We start from the raw sequence: 12,098 nt of genomic DNA, 5'->3' as shown, positions 1-12,098 counted from the left end.
AGCTCCCAGTGTTCCTACACGGCTCAAGTTAGCATGATAGACACACCTTTATGCTGCATTTGCAAAAATATGACGAATGATGATATGTGAGGTTTAATCCTGACTGTACAACAAATTCTGGTTTATCAGCTGCTAAATCAGTCTCTGATTGTCTATTTTCAACTAATTTTACCCTTTAAGTCCTGGCCTCTTCTTTGGGTCTTTGCTAGAAAAATGACCCAGATTAAAAAGAGTTTATCTCTGCATCAAAAATGTCTATTTGAAATATTCTTGCTCAGATGTGTCAGTATTGGTATTTATGTCAGAGGCTCTGAGTAATAGCTCAAGTATTTTTTATGCCTTTTGTTGCGGAGCGACCCCAAAGACGGACCTTAGGGTTTTAAGAGTTAATCAATTTAAAAAACAGAAGCTCCAAAAAGTTAACCATAGATGACATAAAACAGGTTTAACTAGAAAAGCTCTCAGAGAGCACAGACCTCCACCAAGCATATTGCATCACACAACACTTAAGTCCAGTGGCGGCTGCTGGTCAGTCAAGGAAGGGAAGCTTTTTTTTTTTTCCGGCCTACATCATAAATTTGTTTATTTATTTGAACCTAGATTCTACCCTCCGTTCCTTTTCAAGAAATGATCTGTGACCCTGTCGTACCAACTAGGTGTGTTTTCCAGGGATTTTACCAGTGTTCTCTCAACACTCAACGTTTTTAAGAAAGGTAGACTCGCTGGGGATCGATAAAGCATCCGCATCAGTCAAGAACAACTCAGAGATGCTCAGGGAGGGTTATACTTCAAGATCGCCGACTGGCTCATTTCACTGTCAATCAAAAAGGGATTCAGCCTCAGACAGATCATCCAATCATCATGCAGAAGCCCAGCGTCCAGGCCAGCCCACTGCCTCATAGACCCCCAGAGACGCTGAGTGTCCGATGGGCGGGACAAAGCCCAACGTTTATCCAATGACGGTCCAGTTTCCACAGTGGAACAACCCACGCTACGCTTCCCCGCTAAAGTCAGAAGACACTAATCATCCGACTGTGTCAAAGCGCTGAGACGCTGCGGGGATGAAAGAGAAGGAGGTGGAGCCAGTTACTGTGATAGGAGCTGATTCTGAACAAAAGATGAAGGAATTCTAGCGCATATTTTGTCAATGAAATGAACACACAGCAGTACATATCACCACTTTTTTAGGGACATTTGAGGGGAAGTTGAGCTTCCCTTGCAGTCTTCGAGCAATCCCCACTGCTTAAGTCCTACTTTAATGTTATACTCCTTTACAGCAGACTGTCTGCTACAATTTGGTGTTAGTTGCAGGTTTGTATGAAAATTTATTACCTGACAGTGTAGAAAATTATAATGACCAAGTTCATATTTCATATTCTGGATCTTAGTATCCAGAATATTAACAGGATGTGGATCTTACTTTTACATCTGTCAGAAATTATGGTGACCTTGTCTTTTATTGTTTTGCAAAGCAACCTGACTATTCAATGATGTCTTTCTTATCTCATTTTGAACATTTCCTGAAAATTTCATCAAGATCTGTTCGTTACTTTTTGAGTTATGTTGTTCACAGTCAAGCTTTCTAAAAAACAAAACCTCCTTGGTGGAGGTAAAACTGTTTTATGTCTCTAAAAAAATTCAATTTTTCAACTCAAGATTATCAAATTGCAAGAAGTTACTTTTTTCTAGTACACCAGTTTTCCAGCATTTATTTCTCAAGTCTCAAACAGCGAGTAGAAAAGAGGTGCATCATGAAGGGGGCTGTAATAAGTTTTGCAGCCACCTGATGTCGCTGTCTGCGCCAAATTTGAGGCTGCACAGGTTTTAATTTGTATTTTGACACAAACTTTATCAGCTTTACCTGATTTGACACCTTTAAATGTTGGTTTTCTTGGTGTTGTAACATCTACTGTCTGCTTGTGCTGGACTCACCTGGGTAAAGTGAAAGTCAGGTTGCTGTACCAGCTGCTCCCCAGCTGAGCGCACTCCTCTCCTCTGTGTGTGTCGTCCGATCCACTGCTCAGCCTCTCGCTGGACGGCGCTCTTGTGGCATCCGAATCCCCCGTCACCGTGAAGATAGAATCAGACAAACTCGGTCTCTCATCGTGAGCCAGTGGGGCGAAGCTGAGCTGCACGATCTGCCTGGCGCTCTGGCAAACCGGAGCGTGGATAGCAGGGGTGAGCGTGGGGAGGTCAAAGGTCAGGACGGTTTGGGTGCTGGATGTGAGGAGCTCCTCGCTGTCCAGGCTGTTGTAAGACGTCCCTTTGGCGCGGTGAGACTCCATGATGCTCTCAAAGTGGCGGCTGAAGGTGTCCTCGGCTGCCAGGCGAGGACCAGAGACCAGGATGGGGGATTTGAGAGCCGGGTGGTGGTTGTCGAAGAAAGTTTCCGACGGTCTGATGAGAGAGAAAGAATTTAGAAACACGTCTTTAAAAGGATTTATTTCATCAAGTTTATTAAAGTGAGGAAGTGATGCTCTGAGAGGCACTAACATCATCAAACCCGTGAAGTCCAAATTCAGATCATAATGTAGGTCAGGGGAAAATTCGGCCACCCCAGAGTCTTTCATGAGAAACATTTGAATAAGTGGATGTCGTCACTGTGACACAAACCTCAATCTTTCAGGAGTCTGGGGTTTAGAAATTTAGCGTTTTGACCGTTTGTCGTCCTGATATGAGATGCTGTGTGACCTGAAGTGTGTGTTTGTCTGTGTGGTTTGTTTTCACCTCTTCAGAAGGTGACCAAACACCTCCGGCTCCTCCTCCGCTGCAGACTGCTGCTTCCTGTTGTCCCCTTGCATCCTCACACTGGCCCAGCTCACCATTTCTTCCTCACTTTCTTCCTCATCCTCATCTTCCTCCTCCTCCTCCTCCTCCTTTTCCTCTGCCGTCCTCCCGTACGCCTGACCTCCCAGAGGGCTGCTTCCTGTCCCTGAGGTGCCCTGAACGCTGCGGTTACTCCCAAACGCTGAGTCTGCGTCTTCCTGCTCGGCCAGCAGCACCTCGTCGATGTCCGTCTCTCTGTAGCAGCGCAGAGGGACGGCGTCCAGGTCGGTTTCTGAGTACTTCAAAGTGCGCCGGATGATGCCGGTTTTAGGTGAAGTCCCAATGATGGCCGGAGGAGGGGTCACCAGCTCGACCTCCACGTGCTGGACCTCGTGATTGGCAGAGAGCATGGGCAGGGAGGTGGGGGGAGTCGGGGTGGGAGACTCACTGGAGTTACCACTGGGAGGAGCTGTGGAGGTTTCCAGAGAATCTGCAGGTGGAGAAAGTTGAACATCCTGAATGTGAGGCTATAGCTGCAAATATTTATACTGCAGAGGTCTTAAGATTGTGATAACGTCAGATTAACCGTCTTTTTTCATCAACTAAAGATCTGATTATTATTTCATAACCTTTAACATTTGATTTTCGATTATTTTGAGGTTTTTTTCTTCTGTTAACTGGAGAAAAAGGACTGAGAACGCTTCACTCTCGTCTGAGATAAAAGAACAGAAACTGGATGGAACGGAGGTGGACATGCTCTCACTTTTCTCCCCCCTGCTGGCAGCCTCCTCAGCAGGGGTCCCGAACAAAAACTCCCACTTGGCACGAGCGATTCTCTGGCAGTGGAGGGAGGGCACGGGCACTGCACATCCACTGTCCGTCTGAAAGATACACACACATGAAACAAACACACTGGACACCAGCTCTGCAGTGCAGCACTGACCCCATAACCAAACACATTTTGGTGAATTATCTTTTCATGGAGCTAAATGTTGGGATAAAACTCTCTGCAGCAAGTGTTGACCTTGATCCAGAGTCCAGAGGAGGATTAGCTTAGCTTAGCATAAAGACTGTCTCTCTAAAAAACAGTTAACACATTTATTTTACATGAAATTTCATGCCAAGCAGACAGGTTTCCCATAATTCCAGTCTTTATTCTAAGCTGAGCTCCTCTTGGCTCGGGCTTCATAGTGGACTGACTTGGTTTGGTATCAGCTTTTAAATCGTTCTCTTGGCAGCTAACCAATGAAAGCGTTTCGTGTGGCGGTTTATTTATTTAAATGTTGTTTGTGAACTTTTTTTCAGCATTTTGAGTCATGCTTTTTGAGAGAAGGTGCAATTTTCACAATGCACGTTGCAAATAATTGCTCTCAATTCATTTACTGAGGAGGGCGAGATGCAAAATGGTTTTGTACAGTTTGTTCCTGTTAAACTGTTTTCTGACCTTTGGACAAGTCGGCCTGTCCGAGTTTATGTTTCTATTAAATTGGAGAATTAGTCTCTGGGAACGTCCCTATTACAGGGCATAAATAGTGCATCAACTTCACTGGAAACCTGCTTTGTTCTGAGGTCTTACTCCAAAGTGTGTGGCACAAATTATTTTTCAATGCAATCACACTCATTCATTTTGCAGCTTTGCTCAGTTAACTCATTTTGTCCTTCAATGGATGGTCAATAGATCAGAATATCTCTCAATGTAAATAAATAAAATTAAGGGAAAAAATTGCATGTCTCCCAACATAAATGTATTGTTTTCTTATACATTATTGACTGAAGTAGGCCATCTGGTGTCTACAAGTGGTCAAAGCATTCCTTTGCTGAAGTCAGCCTTCACTTTCTTCCTGTTTGGAAAGCATTTACCTTTAAGTATTTTGACATTTAAAGTTTTCAGTTTTGTTTGTAAAAACTCATTGTGATATGTTTCTGTGATGAAAGCTGAAGTTCTGTTTTGAAGGTATGATTGGTAGTTTGATTAAGATACACTTTTTGATCCCGAGTAATACATGATGTGTTCTTAAATGAGAGCAAATGATATCTGCTATCTACAGCAGGAGAAAACCCAGGAAAACATCAGCCAATAACATCAATCGGACTACAATCTGTTAAACCAATCAAATCCCGTCCTGCCGTTTTGCCCTCCTCTGGCTCAATGCGCTTTCCTGTCCGGCTAAACAGTGCAAGAAAAGAAAGACGGAGGCTTTCTTAACTTTTTCTGTTCCCCTGTCTCTAACTACTGCCCCTCTCGCTCAACCTCGGGCCTGTCCCCTCTAACCTGATGAGGCACTTGGCTCTGGGCTGTAGTCTGGATCAGAGTCTAATAAACTCTCACCACAGGGGCTCTGACAAGCAAAATAAAATCATGATACTTGGTAAGTCCTAGAGAAAGTGTATATGTACTATTTGTATTATCACTTTACTCCTGATATCGTGTCACAGGTAAAAGTGGATAATGCTAGCATGACAGTTGCGAGTACTAACAAAAGTCACGTTTGTTTTTTAGCTTTACGTTTTAACGTTTTGGTGTTTCCTTACCTCTTAAGGAAACTCAACACAGTGCAAAACCTAAACTGACATGCTGAGTCCGTCTTTCAGTCATTCACAATCATAGTCGGGAATCAGCGGCGCTCGGGCATGTGAGCAGGGGCGTTGCTTCGGAGGAGCTCCAAGGAGAGGAGGAGGAGGGGCTAGGAGGAGTCCTGACGAGATGCTACATTCAAATTCATGCTAATTTTTCAGGACTGCCAACCCTGCTTTTAAAACTAGAGTTTTATAGATGTTTGCTAACTAGCATAATAGAATAAATGCCCATATATGTTAGCAACAAGCTAGCGATATGTTTTCTTAGTCGTTTTTGCTACGTTAGGGGATGTATACTGTTGAATGTAATGTAGATTTCTTTGTGTGTTTAGCGCCTCTAACATAAAACCCTGAATCTGTGGGAAACTGTTTTCCATCCGCTAAGCGAGGATAGCTAGTTGGCGTAAGGTTATACTGCAAAGAATTAACAAGGGAATCGTTAAGCATAAAGGCTAGTGATGTTGATGGATTAAAATATTCCCAATTGTTTCTTAAAAGGAACCACTTATTACTACACATGGAAAAATGGCCCCCCCATTGAAGTGTTCGATCACCTTGATCTCTTCACTTCTGTTTCCTCATTTCCCCTTCACCTGCAACACGCATAACCTCCCTCCTTTGGGCTTAGTTGTCTTATCTTATCCTCTCATGAAAATAAACCACACATTCTCTCTAACACGTCTTACTCAAGCTTTCTTATTCTAAAAATAAGCGAGCACTGACGGGCAAAGGATATTCCCTGAAATGTAAAAACCTTAAAGTCTCTGACTATCATAAATAATATGAAGCTAAAGATTCAACAACAGTCAGGCCACTGTACTGAACCAGGCTGGATCAGCATTCAGATTCATAAAGTTTGACTCTGTAAAACTCTTTCTGCTTGTGCAGGCATGGAAAAACTGACTCAGGCTGTTAAAGGGAGAATACGCCTTTTTTCCAATATGAAGAAATTCATTAAATTTCTTGTAAGTCATCTACCAGGACGCTTGACCACTTGAGACTATGATGTAATTTATAATTGTATGTTATTTTAAGAAAAGAAGCAATACATGAAGCCATACATTTGCTGCTCAGTGTCTCACCTGTATTCCTGAGGTGGCCGCCCCAGTCTCGTTGCTCTGGTGGCTGGACTGGCTGGACTCCGGGGACACACAGTCCCTGTCGCCCAAGCTTCCCGTCACCCCGCTGGAGCTCCGTGAAGACGACCCTCCCATCCCTCCGTTCTGCTCCCCCTCTGCAGGCTCCTCAGCTCTCTGCAGACCCGGCTGTTCCCCCACCCCAAACCCATCCACCTCATCGCCCTCGCCCTCCTCATCGCAGCCTTCGTCTTCATCTGGAGAGTCCAGAGCCACCGGTCCAAGCAGCAGGATCTCCCTCCTCCTCTGCTCGGCACGTTTCTGCTGCGCCGTGGGACTGAGCGGCCTGCGACGGCGGCTGGATCTGCGCTCAGAGGTTTGACTGCTGGCGGATCCAGACTCAGGGTTTGGGGTTTTATCGCCATGGTCGCCCCACTGCTGCCTGGACGTCCAGCTAACTGGCGCCTCCTCCACACTCTGATTGATAAAGAGTCTCCGAGCTAGTTCAGTGCAGTCCCCTTTCTCGAAGCAGCCCAGGTCTCCCCTGTCTACAGTAGGGGTCCAGGTTTCTCTGGTGTACTGTGGAGGCTGTCGGCGATGCAGTGTCGGGGTATCAGGTGCTCGTAGCTCAGCTTGGCGTAACCTCGGATCCCTTAGAGGTGAGCTGAGGTCCGTGGGAGGGTGAGACGGGCGGTAAACACGTGAAGGGATGGCGGGGGAACCGTGAGGTGTTGACAGGATGGAGGTGTGTTGCTGAGATTTCTGGCTGCAGTCCAGCTGGTTGGATTCAACGTTGTTTTGTGAGTTTGTTTCTTGTGTCTGTGACTGTAAGGTCGAGTTTTCAAGCTGGTGAGAATCTGTGTTGTCGGTTGCTGGCGTCTGTTGGTCGTTTAAAGGGATGTTCATCTTGAGCGTTTGTGCGTTTGTTGCTGAAGTGTGACCGTCTCCTGCGGGCTCGCCCAGAGCGTTGTGCAGCGAGGACCGTCTGGCCTCAGTGAAAATCGAGGAAACTTTAGTCGCCTCCTCAGCGAGCCTGCGGGCGACCTCAGGGCTGTGAGCCGGGGAGGAGGATTTACTGTCACTTAACTGGTTCAAGCCCTCGTTTACATTATTGCCAAGTTGGAGGATTGCTCCCTGCGGTGAAGTGCTTCTGTTACAGGTCCTATGAATCAGTCTTTTACTGGCTGGACTGTTGGACACAGCTCTGTCCTCTCCAGACCAGTGAAGAGGACTCTGAGACTCAGGCTTAGAAAGAGGAGACTGCCTGGACTTGGAGGTTAGCCTGTCTGATACTGGACTCCAGAAGCCACAAACAGCCGGGCTCCTTTCCGTGACGTGGTCTTTGGGGTTTACGCTGACGTTCTGACGCTGAACAGGAGACCCAGCCCAGGACTGACATCGTGGCTGTTGGTTGTAGCGTGAAGACGGTAAGTTCTCAAGTGCATGGGCGAGTTTGATCCTCAGTAACGGAGAGCCGAACTCCTCCACGGCCCTCTGGGTAGCTGCCCTGCCGATAGGGTCGAAGTGAGGTTGGCGAAAGCCGGGAGAGAACGTCTGCTGGTGACTCCCAGGAGATCTGAAAGTCAGTTTGGGACTAGAGCTGCACGATGAATCTGGACTCCCAAACCAAAATGGGTCGCTGAGTCTTTTACGAAAATAACAAGGGTTGGATCTGTCCTTTCTGGTTTTCCTCTCACACGGAGAGTTGCGTGGACTGTCCATGGTCTTCACGTTTGACTTCTCTACATAGCTGAAGGTGACCACAGACCGCTTACCGTCGCTGACCTCTCCCTCTTTTAACCTCGGGCAGTTGGGAGACGTTTTAGAAACTGTAATTTTTCTTGGAGAGAGCATTTTTGGAGAGTGGACTCCATCACACGGAGCACTCCAGCGCTTGGAAACTTTCGGGGAGCTGCTGGTCTGCTGGAGCTGGAAGCTGACACTGTTTCTAGGAGGAGGAGTGCTGTGTGTGTGTGTGCAGTCCTGAGCCAGACGCTGGGGAGGGGAGGCTTTGCTGGAGGTCTTGCAGGTTGTCTGGCTCGCGAGCTGAGAGAGGAGCTCTGCTGGACTGTCTTTAACTGAACGCTCCTGAGCGAGCCCTCCGTCCTTCTCTTCAAACCCCCCTTTCACTCCGTTCTGATCTGGGGCAGACCTCACTTCTACATACAAATGAAGGACTTTACCAGACTGGGACATGACCTCCTCTCAGGCCAGAATGAGGACAGAGAAACAGAAACCGATCAGAGTGAGAGAAGCCGACAGAATGAAAACAAGAACTTCTTCTTTGTCCTTTTGAATTTGTTGGTTTGATTCTGATTTTCTGCTGCTGGTGAGTGTCAGTTTATTTTTAGACGGTCTCTCTTCTCCGTCCCAGAGCGTCTGTGTGAGGAGCTGAGACACACAGGATGAACGGCCAGAGGACAAACATGCCCGTGGGACTCCTTCGACAGCTCCCTATCCTTCATACCTGTGAATGAAAGAGGAGAGGATCTGTTAAGTTTTATAACCTCCAGAGACGGATACACACGTGAAGTTTCTGTGAATGTGATGCAGAAAGCTGCCTTGTCCAGTTGGAAAGAAATCTGAGGTGATTTGTTTTCCTGGCAGCCTGCTCCTTAAAGCCTCGTAAATAACATGAGGTTATTTGTAATTGAGTCATGTAACATAAATTATGGTACTTTAAGACCTTTTCTTTAACAGGGTAACAGCGCTCTGCCAAACTACAGCAAAGCAAACTGCTTTAGATAGTCGACACACAGCAGTGGAAGAAGGCAGCTTTCTCAAAATAGCAACAAAGGGATGGATGAAGAGCCTCGACTCGGATCAGCGCGGTCTGTTTAATGCACAGCTCCTCATAACACATACAGACATGCGGAAACTTGTTCAGAGCAACAGATTAGTTTCTGCTTCATCAGAGTAACTTTATGAAGGCACAGCAATTGAGCTCAGGCGATGTCTTGGAGTATTTCAGGTTTGTCAGGATGACTGTTCAGGAGGTAAACAAAGTGAAATAAAGCTTCTTCTTCCTCTTAGAGGTCAGATGTTTTGAGAAGGGTGTTACAAGAATGTGTTCAGTCTGAAGGTTGAGTGTCTCCTGTGAATGAAATGCAATTTGTACTCCAGTCACTGAAAAAAATGACTGTTAGTTAAGTCAAGTTGGCAGTAGACATTACGATGGATTCAATACAATGAGTAATGTAATGAGATGCACCACATTGCAACAAGTTTTGATGGGATGCTATTCAATACAATCAGATATGAACAAAACAGTGCAACACATTGTGATGCTATGTAATCATCACAATGTGATCCGATACAATGTGATTTGATACTATATATTGCAACACGATGTTAATGACATGGGGCAAAACAACACCAAGAAATACAATACATTGCAATTTGATACGATGTAAAAAGATCAATGCAATATGTGATATCCTCGTAAAGTAAGTAGATCTGGGACAATATGCCTTCCTCACGACTCGATTCTATAACGATTTTTGGGATGTCAATTCCTTTTAAATTGTTATTCTTCGATATTTCCGATTTTTGCTATTTTAATTCTGCTTTTTTTTAACACCATAGCATCAAAAGTAGAATGATGACAATGATATCTACAGACTATATCAGGAGCCATATTTTTAAGAAAAAAAATTCACATCACGTGAGTCGGAGAGAAACATTTTGCCCTCTGCTGGAGAAAAGTGGTAATTTTTTCAATCCAGTTTATAAACAGAGACTGAAATAAAGGATTTGAATTTGGAAAAAATGACTTTTTGACAAAAGAAAAAATCACGGTTTTGATATTGTAAAACAAAATATCCCAATACATATGTAAATCGATTATTTTCTTCCACCCCTAAAGGTAAAGTATGACATTGAGATACGATACTATGTGATATGAACTCATTAGGATGGGATACTGTCTGATGCAAACTAGTGATGAACAATATCGATAAAATTTCATATTTTGATATGAAAAATAATTGAAAAGGATGTAGAAAGTGCAGTTCTTTCATTAGAACTTACTTTCAGTCATCAATATTGACATAAAGCCACCACTTATCAGACGACTGCCTGAGCTGCATAAGCAGGGCGAGTTGGGAAACCCTATATTGTGATATTAATACCTTGAATGTATATAGATACAATAAAGATATATCTTTCAGCCTTAATGCAAACAATACAATATTTATGACAAGATGCAATAAGACACACAACATTTTTCAATTTGATGTGATGCATTCTTATGTGATACGGTACAAACCATGCAGCGAGATTCAAAACAAACAATGCAATAATATGTGACAAAATACACTGTGATAGTGTGTCAACCTGTACAGGGTTGACTCTGCCTCATGCCCAGTGGCTCCACCAGTTACCCTGACCTTAATGTAACCTGAGACTGTATAAATATTATATCTGCAGACCTGATCAAACAGCACAAAATATCCTGTAGGATACCCAGATACTCCAAGTCAGGGTCAGCCAAGCTGTGGCTCGCAAGCCGCATGTGTCTCTTTGCCTTTCGGTGTGCGGCCCTTCGATCCATTTATTAAAAATATATATGTACATATTGTTATGAGTAGTGGTGTGCCAATCAATCCAAAATATTGAAATACTGATGCCAACATTGGGATCAGTATTGATCAATACTTGGATGATGAGACTTATACTTGAGTTTCAATTTCTCTTCTTTACATGTGCTCCTCTCAATTGCTCATAGACAGATAGATAGATAGATGGATAGATAGATAGATAGATAGATAGATAGATAGATAGATAGATAGATAGATAGATAGATAGATAGATAGATAGATAGATAGATAGATAGATAGATAGATAGATTGATAGATAGATGGAACTTTGTCTCTCCTGCAGTAAAGAAATTTGTCTTTGACACGGCTCTCAGCACAAATTTAAACACACTTACAAACATAACAAATCTCACTTTAAAAACTGAAAATGTATTGATTTTCATGTCATGTAATTTTATTTATGTCTGTGAGGAAGTGCGTTTGTAAGACCATGTGTGTGATGTGGCTCTTTGTAGTACAATTGTAATTTTTGTGGCTCTTGGTCTCTGATTGGTTGGCCACCCCTGCTCTAGGTACAAACTGGGATACTCTGAGTCTCCTGTCATCATTTCCTGTGGGACATAAACACTGTAGTAAGGTGGCTGCTTTATGGAGTCAGAGGAAACTTGAGCTCATCCCAGAGGGAGAGGAAGCAGGAAATTATCCCTCACGTCTTCCTTTGCTCTCTGACTCACCATTGATTGGACCCGCTGACTGTGCTTGGTATAAATCCTGAATGAGACAATCCAGCGGTCAGGACTCAGCTGTTAGTGATTCTATCAAAGAGTGAGGAGGAAAAAATAGACTCCTGTAAATTATAGAAAATCAGATTTGTAGGATGTGATCTGGTTTTATTTTGAGAAGCTGCTGTGACATAATCCAGAGACATCCAGAGAGATACAGAGAGCTCATTTATTTCTTCACATGTATTTATCAGACCCTGGAGACTCACCAACAGCTCAAACATCAAACCAGGACACCCACAGTCCCCTCACACAGCATCCCCGGACTGTTATCACAGGAATGTGTTTGTTAAAGTGTGATTTAATCCTGAGCTGGAGCCGTTTCTCTCTTTCTCCGGAGCTGAATCCCCGGGCAATTA

The 12,098-nt window shown here is 44.2% G+C and overlaps 1 protein-coding gene across 2 annotated transcripts in view; it reads right to left on the bottom strand.

Moving 5' to 3' along the window:
* Positions 1-12,098, bottom strand: part of LOC141785361 (uncharacterized) — an 84,227-nt gene that overhangs the window by 52,507 nt on the left and 19,622 nt on the right. For both annotated transcript variants that reach the window (XM_074663656.1, XM_074663657.1), the window contains exons 2-5: positions 6,426-8,886; positions 3,530-3,647; positions 2,728-3,256; positions 1,933-2,397 (exon numbers count right to left, since the gene is read on the bottom strand). In XM_074663656.1, the coding sequence (XP_074519757.1) occupies positions 1,933-2,397; positions 2,728-3,256; positions 3,530-3,647; positions 6,426-8,615 (3,302 nt within the window). In that variant the 5' untranslated portion in view covers positions 8,616-8,886. The remainder of the gene's footprint in view (positions 1-1,932; positions 2,398-2,727; positions 3,257-3,529; positions 3,648-6,425; positions 8,887-12,098) is intronic.

Source organism: Halichoeres trimaculatus, unplaced genomic scaffold, assembly GCF_033239565.1.
Source record: "Halichoeres trimaculatus isolate MK-OKI-2021-1 unplaced genomic scaffold, fHalTri1.1 fHalTri1_scaffold_23, whole genome shotgun sequence".
Classification (NCBI taxonomy): domain Eukaryota; kingdom Metazoa; phylum Chordata; class Actinopteri; order Labriformes; family Labridae; genus Halichoeres; species Halichoeres trimaculatus.
This window is presented reverse-complemented; position numbering and strand designations above follow the sequence as displayed.